The following is an 18,533-nucleotide window of genomic DNA, read 5'->3' as shown; positions in this document are numbered from 1 at the left end:
GAGGTGAAATTAATGAGAAAAAGTGGCAATGTTGACACAAAGCTGCCATGCAGGCTGTTTTTTTTTTCCTTTTGTCTTTATTTTCTTTCTTTTTTTTCTTCCATTGCTCCAAAAAAGAAAAAGGTAAAAAAAAATCTATGTTTTAATGCAGGGGTGCCCACACTTTTTCTGCAGGCGAGCTACTTTTCAATTGACCAACTCGAGGGGATCTACCTCATTTATATATATCATTTATATTTATTTATTTATGAAAGAGACATTTTTGTAAACAAGTTAAATGTGTTTAATGATAATACAAGCATGTGTAACACATATAGATGTCTTTCTTTCACGAAGACAAGAATATAAGTTGGTGTATTACCTGATTCTGATGACTTGCATTGATTGGAATCAGACAGTAATGATGATAACGCCCACATTTTCAAATGGAGGAGAAAAAAGTTGTCCTTTCTGTACAATACCACATGAAAGTCGTTGGTTTTTGGCATCTAATTCATCCAGCTTCCATACACTTTACAAGAAAAACATTGGCGGCAAATTCCGTAGCTTGCTTGATTGACATTCACGGCACCCGAGGGTCTTGTGAGATGACGCTGGCTGCTGCCAGTTCATTATTATGAAAAAATGACAGAGAGGAAGGCGAGGAACACTTTTTATTTCGACAGACTTTCGCGCCGTCCCTTCCGTCAAAACTCTAAAGGCCGACTGCACATTTCCTATCTTCACGATAAAAGCCCTGCTTCATACTGCCTGCGCTAACAAAATAAGAGTCTCGGAAAGCTGGCGTGCACAAGTGATGTGCACGCCAGCTTTCTGAGGGATCGCTTGTGCACGCCAGTTTTCCGAGACTCTGTATTTAGTTAGCGCAGGCAGCATGAAGCAGGGCTTTTATTGTGAAGATAGGAAATGTGCAGTCGGCCTTTAGAGTTTTGACGGAAGGTACGGCGCGAGAGTCTGTTGAAATAAAAAGTGTTTCTCGCCTTCGTCTCGGTCATATTTTCATAATAATGATCTTGCAGCAGCCAGCGTCATCTCACAAGACCCTCCGGTACCGTGAATGTCATTTAAGTGACGTCTTGGTGAAGATTGATGATCACTACTTTTTAGGTCTATTTTTTTTAAAAGCCTGGCTGGAGATCGACTGACACACCCCCCGCGGTCGACTGGTAGCTCGCGATCGATGTGATGGGCACCCTTGTTTTAATGAATTATTACTTAAAAGTTATCACATGTTTTATGTGGAAAACATATTGCTAATGTTGTGTGGTTGCCGTATACAAACATAAAAGTTTTGACAAAAGAGCATAAAACAAACAAAACAATAATTGAAACTTAAAATCGACAGATATATGGGAAGTTGATCTTGAAACTTAAGTGTTAAAAGTAAAAAAAAAAAAAAAGAATAAAAATGCATCACTTTATGAGTGGGGAACCATTCGGATCTCAAATATATTTAGTAGGATTTTATTTAACGTTTCACTGTGATTACTCCATCCATCCATCTATTTTCTACCGCTTATTCCTTTTGGGGTCGCGGGGAGCGCTGGTGCCTATCTTAGCTACAGTCGGGCGGAAGGCGGTCTACACCTTGGACAAGTCGCCACCTCATCTCAAGGCCAACACAGATAGACAGACAACATTACTGTGATTACTCAAAAATATTAAATAATTAAAATCAATGCTGTCCTGCATTATTGATCTTTGAGGGCTTTAATAGCTCGGTTGGTAGAGTGGCCGTGCCAGCAACTTGAGGGTTGCAGGTTCGATTCCCACTTCTGCCATCCTAGTCACTGCCGTTGTGTCCTTGGGCAAGACACTTTACCCACGTGCTCCCAGTGCCACCCACACTGGTTTAAATGTAACTTAGATATTGGGTTTCACTATGTAAAGCGCTTTGAGTCACTAGAGAAAAGCGCTATATAAATATAATTCACTTCACTAAATAAAGGAACTCTCCGGAAGGAAGCAATAAAGTACTATCTATCAATCTAAATACTGCATATTTCAGTTTTACTATAAAAAAACAAAGTTGTCTTTGACAGAAAATGCATAAAACCTTATTTGTTTTACTTTAAATCAACCTCAAGTTGATATAGAGATTTACTCTAAGCATTAAATAAAAAAATAATAATATTAATTTGACTTATTTTTAACATTTTAGTGACTGACAGGAGCCCTAAGGATTAAAAAAAAAAATCCATATATTTTGTTATGGTTTGAAACTGAAAAATATCAAAACGGCTTCCGCATGCTTAAATTTTTCCGTGTGCGGCCCTCTGTGGAAAAAGTTTGGACACCCCTGCCCTATGGGCTCTTCTTCTTTTCCACGCCCTCTAGATGAAACGCAGGTGCGTGTATTTGGTTTGTTGCGCAACCCTTTAATTGAACTCTGCTTGATTGTTTATTAACTTTGAATGTTTGGACAAGTACTTGAATTCGAATTATGAATCTTTGAGTTTCTAATAATGAGTGTTATTATGAAAGTAGTTTTATATAAGTGATTGAATTTGTAATTGATCCATGATTGAGTTTTATCACTTTAGATAAGATATCATGATCTGTATTATTAAAAATGTTCATTTTAATTGGACTCATGATTGTATATTAATCAACATGGTTTAATTATGTCATATCAATTGGTTTATTATTACAAACAAATAGTCATTAAGGACAATTGAATGCTTATATTATGCTGTCAAGTACATATTTAATGTACTTTGCTAGTGAAGAGTTAACTAGGTTACTCACTTTGTTTTTGGACTTTTAGGTCAGGTTTTTATTCCAGGAAGGAATTCCTTGTGACCCAAACCACCTGAGCTCCCTATCCACCTTCAAACTCAACTCAACAAAACGGCGAGCTAGACTTTTATGCGGTAGGACAAGCATTTTTTTTTCTCCTCCTTTTTGTTTTTGGAACTGAACTGTGGACTGGTTCCGAGAAGGAAGCAGGACTGTATCTTGAATATTTGTTTTTGGCATTTTTTTAATTTTCTATTGTGTTATCTGTGGTATCTCTTGACGATTGTATTGTACCGTATGTCCCGGCAAGAAATCTGCGTTCAAAAGACTCCGGCTTATTAGTGATTCCTAGAGCCCAAAAAAAGTCTGCGGGCTATAGAGCGTTTTCCGTTCGGGCTCCAGTACTCTGGAATGCCCTCCCGGTAACAGTTCGAGATGCTACCTCAGTAGAAGCATTTAAGTCTCACCTTAAAACTCATCTGTATACTCTAGCCTTTAAATATACCTCCTTTTTAGACCAGTTGATCTGCCGCTTCTTTTCTTTCTCCTATGTCCCCCCCTCCCTTGTGGAGGGGGTCCGGTCCGATGACCATGGATGAAGTACTGGCTGTCCAGAGTCGAGACCCAGGATGGACCGCTCGCCTGTATCGGTTGGGGACGTCTCTATGCTGCTGATCCGCTTGAGATGGTTTCCTGTGGACGGGACTCTCGCTGCTGTCTTGGATCCGCTTTGAACTGAACTCTCGCGGCTGTGTTGGAGCCACTATGGATTGAACTTTCACAGTATCATGTTAGACCCGCTCGACATCCATTACTTTCGGTCCCCTAGAGGGGGGGGGGGGGGGGGGGGGGGGTTGCCCACATCTGAGGTCCTCTCCAAGGTTTCTCATAGTCAGCATTGTCACTGGCGTCCCACTGGATGTGAATTCTCCCTGCCCACTGGGTGTGAGTTTTCCTTGCCCTTTTGTGGGTTCTTCCGAGGATGTTGTAGTCGTAATGATTTGTGCAGTCCTTTGAGACATTTGTGATTTGGGGCTATATAAATAAACATTGATTGATTGATTTAAGTTCTTGTGTCAATACATTGAATGCAGTCGAAACCAAGATAACTAGTTGTCATCACCTTTCATACCTCAGGCTCCTAGACCAACCATATTCTGTCTCACGGTTTACACTCTTAAGCCACCTAGCCCATGCTAGCGTTACCAGACCGCCTTAAAAACAAAATGGACATTTTTTTCTATGAACGATAAAACCCTGAATAATAAGAAAATATAAATGACATATACATTTGGAAACAAATAATTAATTATGGAACTACTAAATTACTAGTGGGCTTCACGGTGGCAGAGGGGTTAGTGCGTCTGCCTCACAATATGAAGGTCCTGCAGTCTTGGGTTCAAATCCAGGCTCGGGATCTTTCTGTGTGGAGTTTGCATGTTCTCCCCGTGAATGCGTGGGTTCCCTCCGGGTACTCCGGCTTCCTCCCACCTCCAAAGACATGCACCTGGGGATAGGTTGATTGGCAACACTAAATGGTCCCTAGTGTGTGAATGTTGTCTGTCTATCTGTGTTGGCCCTGCGATGAGGTGGCGACTTGTCCAGGGTGTACCCCGCCTTCCGCCCGATTGTTGCTGAGATAGGCGCCAGCGCCCCCCGCGACCCCAAAAGGGAATAAGCGGTAGAACATGGATGGATGGGATGGATAAATTACTAGTTTGTAAACCTCTAATAAGAAATTCTAGTTGGCAAAAATGAACTAAAATTAATAAAAAAATATACAGTTTTTATTTAATAAAGAAATCTTTGAAGGCTGTCTCATACAACACATATGGAAAATGGGAGGACTTTTTTGACTGCCATATTCAAACTAATCTACAAAACTACTATCGATGTGCAGAATCGTTATTTTCAAAGTAAAATTATTTATAACTTCTTACCCACGGGGAAAATATTAAAACTATGGAATATGACTGAGTCAGATGATTGCCGTTTTTGCTGTCAGGAGTCTGAATCCACCCTGAATTTCTTTTGGTATTCTCATATTGTGTCTTCTTTTTGGGTGGAAGTTGAAAAAAATGTGTTCAAGGATTGGTTTGTTTATGAAACTTGATGTAGTTTCTGTTATTTTAGGAGAGTTTATTGACAAGCATGACTTAGACAATTTAATTATAGTATTTGGTAAAAGGTTTATTTTTAAAGCCAGAAATAGATATTCACTTAGTATTACTTTCTTTAAAACATTTATTCAGTATTTTTAACTTTAGAAAGATACATGATTGACAACGATAATGATGCCAAAAAACATGAAAAAAGATGGGAAATCCTTAAAGGCTTTAAAATGAAAATATAATAATGTTTATAGACATGTAAAAACAGCAACATAGATGCTATCTGTTGTTGTGTTCCCTATTTTTGAGTGTACAAAAAAAAAAGGTGTGTGTTAAGTCCAACTTGGACATAATATGGACTATACACAAATGCTTTTTATGACAATGTAATTTTGTTTATAGCTTATATGCAATCTGTTGTTTCCCTAATTTTTGTTGTTGCACATGGATGAGGTTGTGTGTTGCTGAGCCCGACTTGGACATTGTCTGGACTGGACCTGGTTTTAAAAACCTTTAAGACAAGTCTAATTTCATTAACAACCTGGTCTGGTGATCATAAGGTTATTTTTTATTTATTTATTTATTTATTTTTTTAATAAATAAAATGAGATTAAAATGACATTTTCTTGGATAAAAAAGAAAGTAAAATCATATAAAACAATTATATTAAAAAATAGTAATTAATGATAGTGTTAGTGGACCGGCGACACACACAGTCATGTGTGTTTCAGGGACTGTGTCCCTTGCAGACTGTGTTATATCCGGTCCGATCCGGTGGCCATGTACTGCTCGCCTGTGTATCGGCTGGGCGGTATAGCTCGGTTGATAGAGCGGCCGTGCCAGCAACTTGGGGGTTGCAGGTTCGATTCCCGCTTCCGCCATCCTAGTCACTGCCGTTGTGTCCTTGGGCAAGACACTTTACCCACCTGCTCCCAGTGCCACCCACACTGGTTTAAATGTAACTTAGATATTGGGTTTCACTATGTAAAGCGCTTTGAGTCAATAGAGAAAAGCGCTATATAAATATACTTCACTTCACACTTCACATCTCTGCGCTGCTGATCAGCCTCCGCTTGGGATGGTTTCCTGCTGGCTCCGCTGTGAACGGGACTCTCGCTGCTGTGTTGGATCCGCTTTGGACTGGACTCTCGCGACTGTGTTGGATCCATTATGGATTGATCTTTCACAGTATCATGTTCTCATATGTTCTCATAGTCATCAATATCATCAGTATCACAGTATCACGTTCTCATAGTCATTATTGTCACCGATGTCCCACTGGGTGTGAGTTTTCCTTGCCCGAGGATGTCGTAGTGGTTTGTGCAGCCCTTTGAGACACTAGTGATTTAGGGCTATATAAGTAAACATTGATTGATTCATTGATTGATTATATATGTTATGGGAACCAGAATTTTGGTAGCAGAACGAAACAACCCTTTTTTGTGTGAGTGGGTGTGGATGAGTGTGAATGGGGGAGGGAGGGGTTTTCTTTGGGGGGTTGATGCACGAATGGAAAGTGTATCTTGTGCATTTTTATGTTGATTTAATTTAAAAAAAATTTTTTTCTATGAACGATAAAACCCTGAATATCAAGAACATATAAATGTCAAACCCCCTCTCAATCTACATATTTTACAATCAAGCCAAATGCAACAAACAGCAAAATATGAACGTGAAGGGTAAAAAAAACCCTCCAAAACATCTACAATCTGACATATGTAATATATCACGAAGCTTTAGAACTTTCTGTGCCTGACACCCACATTTCAGGCTGGCCGCTCTAGAAACACTCTGTGGAAACGCTCCCCGCCCACACTGCTTGGTGCCTCGTCTGAGCTGCTGTGACGTAGATGACCATAGTAACTAGTAGGGTTGTACAGTATATGGGTATTAGTATAGTACCGCGATACTAATGAATCATATTCGGTATCATACCACCTTTGAAAAGTACCGGGCCACAACACCTTAAGATTTTTTGTCAAAATAAAGCCAATAATGCAATTTTTTTCTGGTCCCCTTTATTTAGAAAAGTATCAAATAACCAAAAAGTATCAGAATAATATTGGTATCAGGATAACACCAGTCACTAAAATATCATGCAAAAGCGAAGATTCCAACCATTGAAATATGTTGTATTGTTTGAAGACTTATGGTAATTAGAAAACATGACTGCACATCATAATAGCAACTACACTTTCCATCTTAGAGAACTTAAAAATAAAATTGTGAATGTCCGGCGGACCAGATTGGAAAGCTTAACGGGCTGCATGTGGCCCCCGGGCCTTAATTTGCTCAGGTCTGTATTAGAGCCTGATGGAAATGTACGTCACTTTTAATTTCCCCTTTTTTTTTTTTGTCATCTGTGAATAAGATGCTTAAATGAAACAGGACAAGTTCCATATCGAAAACAATACAAACTTATATAAATAAATAAATAAATGGGTTCTACTTGTATAACGCTTTTCTACCTTCAAGGTACTCAAAGCGCCTTGACACTACTTCCACATTCACCCATTCACACACACATTCACACACTGATGGAGGGAGCTGCCATGCAAGGCGCCAACCTGCACCCATCAGGAGCAAGGGTGATATGTTGTGAAATATTGTATTTTATAGGACATAAAGTATATGATGGTTTCATCTTCACATATTTTGAATGTATCATAAAGAGTGACACAGGTGGGAATCTAACATGAGTATGAACATCATCAATGTATTTTAAGAAATATAAATGTTCTTCTGCTAATCAAGTGTCAAGCTTGGTGAAAGGATAGGACTCAGATGCAGAGTAGGGAACTTTGACAGGCTTTTATTTTGATATTGTGTCATCAGTCTGACGTCATCCCTGTTCTCTGATTGTTTCCACCTGTTCCCTATTACCTTCATGTGTCTTATAAGCCCACTCCTCCCTTTGTTCTGTGCCAGATTGTTTCGTTTATCCATGCTCTCTAGCGTCCATGTCCATGCCTTGCCTTACCTTACCTTACCTTGCCTCGTCTCGTGCTTATGTTCCTTGATCCTGCTTTCACCTCCAAAGTCAAGGAATTACAAATTCTATATTAACCCAAAAAAACTAATCGGCGAAAAAGGTTCCAAAAAAAAGGAACAACCGAAAATCACTCCGAACAAAGGAAAACACAAAATCAAAGACAAACTATAATTGCCGCCGTATATGCTAGAAAATGTAATAACAAAACAACAGCTATGAAAAATTATACACTGTCTACTCTAACAAAAATAGTCACTCAGAAATTTGAGGAACAAATGAAAAAATAACTGAACTCACCACTTTGGCTGAATAAACTAAATAACAAGAAAATCACTCTGCTGGGGAGAAAGAAAGGAAAACTCAAAATAGTAACGAAGGGATTCAGGATCAAGGAACATAAGCACGAGACGAGGCAAGGTAAAGTAAGGTAAGGCAAGGCATGGACATGGACGCTAGAGAGCATGGATAAACGAAACAATCTGGCAGAGAACAAAGGGAGGAGTGGGCTTATAAGACACATGAGGGTAATAGGGAACAGGTGGAAACAATCAGGGAACAGGGATGACGTCAGACTGACGACACAAAAGGAAGGGCAAGTGACCTGAAACGAGAGGAGAGTTACCTTTCAAACTAAAACATGCAAATCATAAGACAGAAAAACACTAGACAAGACATCAAGGAGTGTATTGAAGGTGTTTGGATTGTGTTATTTTTTACAAATTTATGTAATTACTTTTGGTTATGTCTTAAGAATAATCATGCAACATTATTTGTGGAGCTGAAGCATTATTGCATTTAAACTATTGTTTGGACTCCAATACATATATAAAACAAAGTTTATTTATAAGGCCCTAAATCACGAGTACCTCAAAGGGCTGCACGAGCCACAACAACATCCTCAGCTCTGATACCACAACCCGATGGGATACAATGAGACCAGGCGACCGGTCCAATGGCCGTCGAGTGGATCTAGTTAATAGTGTGAGGATATAGAATAGAACAGAATCCTTCATACCAGGGGTCATCAACGCGGTGCCCGCGGGCACCAGGTCGCCCGTAGGGACCAGATGAGTCGCCCGCTGGCCTGTTCTAAAAATAGCTCAAATAGCAGCACTTACCAGTGAGCTGCCTCTATTTTTTAAATTGTATTTATTTACTAGCAAGTTGGTCTCGCTTTGCTCAACATTTTTAATTCTAAGAGAGACAAAACTCAAATAGAATTTGAAAATCCAAGAAAATATTTTAAAGACTTGGTCTTCACTTGTTTAAATAAATTCATTTCTTTTTTTACTTTGCTTCTTATAACTTTCAGAAAGACAATTTTAGAGGAAAAAAATACAACCTTAAAATGATTTTAGGATTTTTAAACACATATAGCTTTTTACCTTTTAAATTCCTTCCTCTTCTTTCCTGACAATTTAAATCAATGTTCAAATATTTTTTATTTTTTTTTGTAAAGAATGATAAATACATTTTAATTACATTTTTCATTTCAGCTTCTGTTTTTTGACAAAGAATATTTGGGAAAAATGTATTCAAACTTATTATGATTAAAATTCAAAAAACATATTCTGGCAAATCTAGAAAATCTGTAGAATCAAATTTAAATCTTATTTCAAAGTCTTTTGAATTTCTTTTAAAATTTTTGTTCTGGAAAATCTAGAAGAAATAATGATTTGTCTTTGTTAGAAATATAGCTTGGTCCAATTTGTTATATATTCTAACAAAGTGCAGATTGGATTTTGACCTATTTTAAACATGTCATCCAATTTCTAAAATTAATCTTAATCAGGAAAAATTACTAATGATGTGCCATGAATTCTTTTTTAAATTTTTTCAAAAAGTTTCAAATTATCTAGTTTTTCTTTTCTTTTTTTCGGTTGAATTTTGCATTTTAAAGAGTCGATATTAAAGATAAACTATGTTTCAAAATTTAATTTTCATTTTTTTCGTGGTTTCTCTTCTCTTAAACCGTTCATTTAAGTGTTTTTTCCTAATTTATTTTCTACAAAAAACCTTCCGTAAAAGGAAAAAAAATGTATGACGGAATGACAGACAGAAATACCCATTTTTTTTTTAAATATATATATGGATTTATTTATTAAAGGTAAATTGAGCAAATTGGCTATTTCTTGCAATTTATTTAAGTGTGTATCAAACTGGTAGCCCTTCGCATTAATCAGTATGCAAGAAGTAGCTCTTGCTTTGAAAAAGGTTGGTGACCCCTGCTTGAAACTCATCAAACATGATGAACACATGACACAATTACATTATACCTCTATATAATAAAATATACCTCTATATAATAAATATACCTCTACGTAATAAAATAAATTGATCATAATAATGATGCAAAACAACTGTTTGTATCCAAATCAAGTATCCTCCATGAGAAACATATCAAACAGTCAGAATTTAGTAACATGTGATGAGGAATATTTGTTTAAATGCACATAAATTTGAGCTACAATTGAAGTAAATCCACTCATTGGTGGAAACAAATGCACAAGAGAGATGCACATAAGTAATACTAGTATTGAAACTAATCCAATTTAATCTTTACATATTCAAGAATGAGGCCGTGGAAGACATGTTTTGGTGTAAATTGAGTCTTATGTATGTCTTTGTAAAGATACAATGTGCCATATTAGCCACAAGAGGTCGCTGTAGATCTACATTTTAATTCCTCCTTCCAGCTGAGCCATCTCGACACACCCACTCTACAGGGTGGGGGACATGTCTTTCTTTCATTAATTATGTTTCCTTTTCAGGCCGTCCTGCTGCTGCTGGATATGGCTCGAGTATTTTCAGATCTCTTAACAAAATAAACCGGGATATTACTTTGTATCTTTTGTTTTTGTTTTTCAAGAGAGGTCAGGCATGTCTTACGCAGGACAACGGATGGCTTTTTGGACCGGTGTCTTTGTCTTTTGTGTGGCTTGGCCGGCTGCTTTGTCTGTGACCCGCTACTCCATTGCCGAGGAGATGGAGAGGGGCTCCGTGGTGGCCAACCTGGCCGCAGATTTAGGACTGGAGCCTGGAGGCTTGGCGCAACGAGAGGTAAAACTTGATATTTTCCACAACAAAAAATACCTGGACGTCAATAAAAAGACAGGGGAGCTTTTCGTTGTGGAGAAAATAGACAGGGAGTATCTCTGTCCATCGAAACCACCTTCTTGTCTCCTCAAGCTTGATGTAGTCATAGAAAGCCCGCTGCGCATTTTTAACATCGAGCTCGGAATATCAGATATCAACGACAATGCGCCACATTTTCGACGAGATAGAGTTGAATTGGACGTGTCTGAATCGGCCACGCCGGGGGAGAGGTTCTCCCTCCCTAATGCGGTGGATCCAGATGTTGGCATTAACACAGTAAAAACATACAAACTCAGCCCGAGCCAGCATTTCACTATCGAAATCCAAACAGGCACTGACGGGACGCAGTATGTAGACTTAGTGCTGACCAAGGCTTTAGACAGAGAGGAGACCGCAATGCATAATTTAATACTAACAGCAGTGGACGGCGGTGATCCGGTGCGCTCCGGCACGGCTAATATTATTGTGAGAGTGCAGGACACAAACGACAACCCGCCTCGGTTCGACAAGCAGATTTACACGATTGACATGGCAGAGAATTCTCCGATTGGGACCGTGGTGGAGAAGCTCAACGCTACGGATCTTGACGAGGGTCCAAACTCGGAGCTGGTGTACTCCTTCACACTTTACACATCAGAAAAAACCCAAGATGTTTTTGCCTTAAACCCCAGCACGGGTGAGATAACCGTAAAAGGGACTATCGACTATGAAGATATGAAGTTTTATGAGATGCACGTTGAAGCAAGAGACAAAGGCGAGTTCCCCCTGCAGGGACAATGTAAAGTGGTCGTTCATGTCACGGATATGAATGACAATTACCCAGAAATCACCATCCAGTCTGTGAAAAACACGGTGAACGAGGACGTCCCCGTTGGAACCGTCATCGCCCTGGTGGCCATAAGTGACAGAGACACTGGTGACAATGGGAACGTCAACTTATACATTCATGACTCAATCCCTTTTGTTCTGAACAAGTCATCGGACGGACCAAGGCATTACAAGCTCCTTGTGTCCCAGCCTTTGGATCGGGAATCAGTACCTGATTATGAAATCACACTCATAGTGAGAGATTCAGGAACACCATCTTTATCTGATAACGAAACAATTATTCTGCATCTGCTGGATGTGAATGATAATGTTCCACACTTCCCTCAGTCCTTTTATACCATACGTGTGATGGAGAATAACGCTCCTGGCGCCTTGCTCAGTTCACTCAGTGTGTTTGACCCTGACCTCCATGAGAACCAGTACCTAGTTTACTTCATCCTAGAGAAGGAGATAGCCAACACCTCCATGTCCATGCTGTTCTCCATCAATCCGGAGAACGGGAACCTTTACGCACTCAAGACTTTTGACTATGAGATGGAGAAGGACTTTCTGTTCCACATTGAGGCCAGAGACTCTGGCTCTCCTCCACTCAGCAGCAACGTCACAGTCCACATCATCATTATGGACCAGAACGACAACGCACCGGTTATTGTCTCTCCTTGGCGAGCGCACGGCTCCGTGGTGGAGGAGAAGATCCCCAGATCCACTGATAAAGGATCTCTGGTTGCCAAGGTGATAGCTTTGGACGTGGACTCGGTGCACAACTCTCGCATCACCTACCACTTCCTGCAGGTGACCGATGCCACCTTGTTCAGTCTGGACCAGTACAACGGAGAGATCCGCACTATGAGGATGTTCAGTTACAAAGACCCTCGCCACCTGAGAATGGTTGTTGTTGCCAAGGACAACGGAGACCCCGCTCTCTCCGCTACAGTCACCATCAAGCTGTCCACGATGGAGACTGCTGTGAAGGCCTACTCGGACATGACTGAGGTGCCCATGGAATACGACATCTTCTCAGACCTCAACCTGTATTTGGTCATCGGTCTGGGCTCAGTGTCCTTCCTGCTGCTCATCACCATCTTGGTCACCATCGTGCTCAAGTGTCAGAAGACCAAGCCCAGCATGGTGGCTCCGCCCAGCAGGAACAGTGTGATCAGCGAGAGGAACTCCACCCTCGCAGATTCCACTCTGGTGTCCAACGATGCCTACTGGTACAGTCTGTTTCTGGCAGAGACCAGGAAAGGAAAGATGGTGGTCAGGCAGCCCGTGCCAAAGGGTTCCAGATACATCGTGTCCAGTATTCCCAGGAGCACAGGCATGTCTGAGACTAGTGGCTCTGCTACTTCAACCTTGCAGGTAAGCCCATTTCGATTTTTTAATTAATATTAATGTCATTCTATTGCCTTTTTGTGGCTTGTCTATGCAAGCATGTCCTCCAGGAACACATTCCAAATACCCTTTCTCTGTGTTTTTTCACTAAAAAGTTAAAACAGTTATTTCAGTTTAATGATAATTAAAGGCCTACTGAAATGAGATTTTCTTATTTAAACGGGGACAGCGGGTCCATTCTATGTGTCATACTTGATCATTTTGCCATATTAGCATATTTTTGCTGAAAGGATTTAGTAGAGAACATCGACGATAAAGTTCCCCACTTTTGTTACTTCCTGAAAAAGCTTCGCCTTTACCGGAAGTCGCAGACGATGACATCACATGTTGACGGCTCCTCAGATACTCACATTGTTTTTAATGGGAGCCCGTGATCTTATCCTTTCGGTCATGACCCAAAGCTCATGACCAAAGATCACGGGTACAAGCGGCTGAAATGAGTTTCCTCCGCCGGGTCTCTCCCTTAGAGATAGGGTGAGAAGCTCTGCCATCCGGGAGGAACTCAAAGTAAAGCCGCTCCTCCTCCACATCGAGAGGAGCCAGATGAGGTGGTTCGGGCATCTGGTCAGGATGCCACCCGAACGCCTCTCTAGGGAGGTGTTTAGGGCACGTCCAGCTGGTAGGAGGCCACGGGGAAGACCCAGGATACGTTGGGATGACTATGTCTCCCGGCTGTCCTGGGAACGCCTCGGGATCCCCCGGGAAGAGCTAGACGAAGTGGCTGGGGAGACGGAAGTCTGGGTTTCCCTGCTTAGGCTGTTGCCCCCGCGACCCGACCTCGGATAAGCGGAAGATGATGGATGGATGGATGGATTTAATGGGAGCCTCCAACAAAAACAGTTATTCGGACCGAGAAAACAAAAATTTCCCCATTAATTTGAGCGAGTATGAAATATTTGTGTTTGAAGATATTGATAGCGACGGACTACAAAAAAAAAGAGTTAAAAAAAAAAAACGCGATAGCATTGGGGCGTATTTCGATGTTTTTAGACAAATTTATTAGGATAATTCTGGGAAATCCCTTATCTTTCTATTGTGTTGCTAGTGTTTTAGTGATTTTAAATAGTACCTGATAGTCGGAGGGGTGTGTCCACGGCCGGGTGTTGACGCGCAGTGTCTCAGGGGAGTCGACGGCAGCTATGGACGGCACAAGCTCATCTGATATCCGGTAAGAATTGACTTTTTAACCACAATTTTCTCACCGAAACCTGCTAGTTGACACTTGGTCTGGATTCATGTTTGCTTGACCGCTGTGATCCATAGTGAATTTTCACCTGTGGGAATTTTAAACAAGGAATCACCGTGTGTTTGTGTGGCTAAAGGCTAAAGTTTCCCAACTCCATCTTTCTACTGTGACTTCTCCAATATTAATTGAACAAATTGCAAAAGATTCAGCAACACAGATGTCCAAAATACTGTGTAATTATGCCGTTAAAGCAGACGACTTTTACCTGTGTGTGTGCGTAGCGCTCACACTTCCTAAAACCCCGTGACGTCACGCGTACACGTCATCATTATACGACGTTTCCAAGACAAAACTCCCTGGAAATTTAAAATTGTAATTTAGTAAACTAAAAAAGCCGTATTGGCATGTGTTGCAATGTTAATATTTCATCATTGATATATAAACTATCAGACTGCGTAATGGGTAGTAGTGGCTTTCAGTAGGCCTTTAAAGAAGTGATCAATGGTGTTCATACTCTTAAAAAAAATAGTTTCATTCAGATCCGCAATATTGTTTGGATTGAAAGGCATAACATTCGACACAATACGTTGACACAAAATAACAATCACATCTAATTCTGAAAAAGTCCCAAAACCTTTGAAGCATATGCTGTCTTTATATATGCTGCTAAAAAAGCACTTCAGGAATATCAGAAAAGTTAATAGAATATAGTAGGAATAGCCATTATATGGTCAACAAACACAGTTTGTTTAATGAAGACATGTAGACTGGATTTTGCACAAAACAAAAAAAACACCGGGATTTGTCTTTTTGTAAGAAGTTTAATTTTATTTTGAAAAAAGCTCTTGTTTATTTTTTTCTTCAGTAACTACTTCATGTCATGTAATGTGAACTAAAAAGCAGCAGATGGCGCTATTTAGCCATTTTGTCATCCAAGGCGGGGAATCATTTGTGTGATTTGGCAGAAGGGAAAGACAGCTCCGTGGTGCTGAAAACCACACGGGACAAAGAAATCAATCTTTTTTGGGCTGTATTCGAGATGAAACCTTAATTATTTTGTCTGGAAGAAAACCTGGATGTTCATATACAAGATTATTGTATCACACTGAGTCTTACTTGCCGTGTATAAGGAATACTGGACATCAATGTGACAATGAGGCCACACAAAAGGTATGTGCTTCTCATTGTGTTCTTGTACACAATTCCCTGTGTTTGGGCTTCGGTGACTCATTATTCAATCCCAGAGGAGCTCAAGGAAGGATCTGTGGTTGCAAACCTTGCGAATGATCTAAATCTGGACGTTACAAGCCTGATTAGACGCAAGATGCGAGTCGACATCATCGCTAATAAGAAATATCTGGATGTGAACAAAGAGACGGGGGAACTGTACATTGTGGAGAAGATTGACAGGGAAATCCTTTGTCCAAGTAAATCATCAGCATCTTGTTACATCAAGTTGGAAGTGACGCTGGAAAACCCACTGCGGATTTTTAATATAGAGCTAGAAATACTAGATATGAATGACAACGCCCCGCAGTTTAGGAGAGAGGCCATTCGTTTGGATATATCTGAATCTACATCAGCAGGGGAGAGGTTCTCTTTGAGCAATGCAGTCGATCCTGATGTGGGGAGCAATTCAGTAAAAACATATCATCTGAGTGAAAGTGATCATTTTAAAATTGAGGTTCAGACTGGAAGAGACGGGTCGAAATTTGCAGAACTGATAATGAAGAAGAGTTTAGACCGAGAGCAGCAGGCTGAACATAATCTAATATTAACGGCAGTAGATGGCGGTACACCTCCTCGTTCTGGTACTGTTAATATTATTGTCAATGTTTTGGACACCAATGACAACGCTCCTTTGTTTAATGAATCTATTTACAGTGTGAAAATAATGGAGAATTCTCCCATTGGCAGCCTTGTTATTGATTTAAATGCTACTGACTTGGATGAAGGATCTAACTCCGATTTAACATATTCATATAGTTTATACACACCAGAGAAAACACAAGAAACATTTAACCTAAATCCTTCTACTGGTGAGATTACTGTTAGAGGAATGCTGAACTATGAAGATTTTAAGATTTATGACATGGAAGTTATAGCAGCAGACAAGGGAGTCAACAGTTTATCAGGACAATGTACAATTAAAATCCAAGTTGAGGACATGAATGACAACCATCCAGAAATATCTATTAAATCGTTCCAAAGTCCAGTGAGTGAGAATATTGATGTTGACACGGTGATAGCAGTGGTCAGTGTGAGTGATAAGGACTCAGGTGACAATGGAGTAGTGGATCTTCACATTCCTCATAAAATGCCTTTTAAACTGAGAGAGTCCTCTGATAACTATTACGAGTTAGTGGTCTCTGAGCCTTTAGACCGTGAGAAGGTTCCAGAATATGACCTCACCTTCACTGTCACAGACCGAGGCTCCCCTCCTTTAAGTGACAATGAAACCATGACTTTACATCTGCTGGATGTGAATGATAATGTTCCACACTTCCCTCAGTCCTTTTATACCATACGTGTGATGGAGAATAACGCTCCTGGCGCCTTGCTCAGTTCACTCAGTGCGTTTGACCCTGACCTCCATGAGAACCAGTACCTGGTTTACTTCATCCTAGAGAGGGAGATAGCCAACACCTCCATGTCCATGTTGTTCTCCATCAATCCGGAGAACGGGAACCTTTACGCACTAAAGACTTTTGACTATGAGATGGAGAAGGACTTTCTGTTCCACATTGAGGCCAGAGACTCTGGCTCTCCTCCACTCAGCAGCAACGTCACAGTCCACATCATCATTATGGACCAGAATGACAACGCTCCGGTTATTGTCTCTCCTTGGCGAGCGCACGGCTCCGTGGTGGAGGAGAAGATCCCCAGATCCACTGATAAAGGATCTCTGGTTGCCAAGGTGATAGCTTTGGACGTGGACTCGGTGCACAACTCTCGCATCACCTACCACTTCCTGCAGGTGACTGATGCCACCTTGTTCAGTCTGGACCAGTACAACGGAGAGATCCGCACCATGAGGATGTTCAGTTACAAAGATCCTCGCCACCAGAGACTGGTTGTTGTTGCCAAGGACAACGGGGATCCGGCTCTCTCAGCTACAGTCACCATCAAGCTGTCCACGATGGAGACTGCTGTGAAGGCCTACTCGGACATGACTGAGGTGCCCATGGAATACGACATCTTCTCAGACCTCAACCTGTATTTGGTCATCGGTCTGGGCTCAGTGTCCTTCCTGCTGCTCATCACCATCTTGGTCACCATCGTGCTCAAGTGTCAGAAGACCAAGCCCAGCATGGTGGCTCCGCCCAGCAGGAACAGTGTGATCAGTGAGAGGAACTCCACCCTCGCAGATTCCACTCTGGTGTCCAACGATGCCTACTGGTACAGTCTGTTTCTGGCAGAGACCAGGAAAGGAAAGATGGTGGTCAGGCAGCCCGTGCCAAAGGGTTCCAGATACATCGTGTCCAGTATTCCCAGGAGCACAGGCATGTCTGAGACTAGTGGCTCTGCTACTTCAACCTTGCAGGTAAGAAATTGTTAACTGCTGGATTAATATTAACTTTGTCATATTGCCGTTTTGTGGTTTGGCTATGTGAACATGCCTTTCTGGAACACGTTTCATATATACACTTTAATTAGCTTTTTTTCTCTAAAAAGCTGCTCTAATTCATGTCAGATTAATTAAAATTTATGAAGTGATCACCCATGGTAAAATCTAAAAAAAATGTTGTTTCATTAAGTTCTAAGATTTATTCTGGATCCAAGGGTATAAAATATAAAATACCACACAATACAAACACAATAATAATCACATATATTTATCATAAAGTCCAAAATTGTAGGCCCAAGTGTGTGAATGTAAGTGTTAATTGTTGTCTGTCCGTCTGTGCTGGCCTTGGTATTAGCTGGTGACTTGTCCAGGGTGTACCCTGTCTTCCTTCCGAGTGGAGCTGGGATAATACAGGCTCCAACCCGTGACCCCGAAAGGGACAATGTGTAGAAAGGGGATGAATGGAATTAACATCTTCACTTTATATTGCTGCAAAATAAGCAATTTATTACAAAATTGTGACGTCATAAATATGTGAGATAGATCAATAGACTATAACAGGAATATCCATTTCATTTTTGACAAATACAGGTCTTTTTATGAATACACATGGACAGGAAG

The 18,533-nt window shown here is 40.6% G+C and overlaps 2 protein-coding genes across 2 annotated transcripts; both read left to right on the top strand.

Moving 5' to 3' along the window:
- The first annotated feature begins 10,621 nt into the window (after positions 1-10,621).
- Positions 10,622-15,495, top strand: pcdhb (protocadherin b). Its single transcript, XM_061899652.1, has 2 exons — positions 10,622-13,125; positions 15,475-15,495. The coding sequence occupies exons 1-2, from the start codon at positions 10,723-10,725 to the stop codon at positions 15,493-15,495; spliced, it is 2,424 nt and encodes an 807-aa protein (XP_061755636.1). The 5' UTR covers positions 10,622-10,722.
- On the top strand, positions 15,312-17,903 carry si:ch73-233f7.3 (protocadherin alpha-C2). The gene has a single exon (XM_061899651.1). It carries the CDS (start codon positions 15,498-15,500, stop codon positions 17,901-17,903), a length of 2,406 nt encoding a protein of 801 aa, XP_061755635.1. The 5' UTR covers positions 15,312-15,497.
- Positions 17,904-18,533: the final 630 nt, after the last annotated feature.

The sequence above is a fragment of the Nerophis ophidion genome, linkage group LG05 (assembly GCF_033978795.1).
Source record: "Nerophis ophidion isolate RoL-2023_Sa linkage group LG05, RoL_Noph_v1.0, whole genome shotgun sequence".
Classification (NCBI taxonomy): Eukaryota; Metazoa; Chordata; class Actinopteri; order Syngnathiformes; family Syngnathidae; genus Nerophis; species Nerophis ophidion.
Note: the sequence above shows the minus strand (reverse complement) of the source record. Positions and strands in the feature narration are given on the sequence as shown.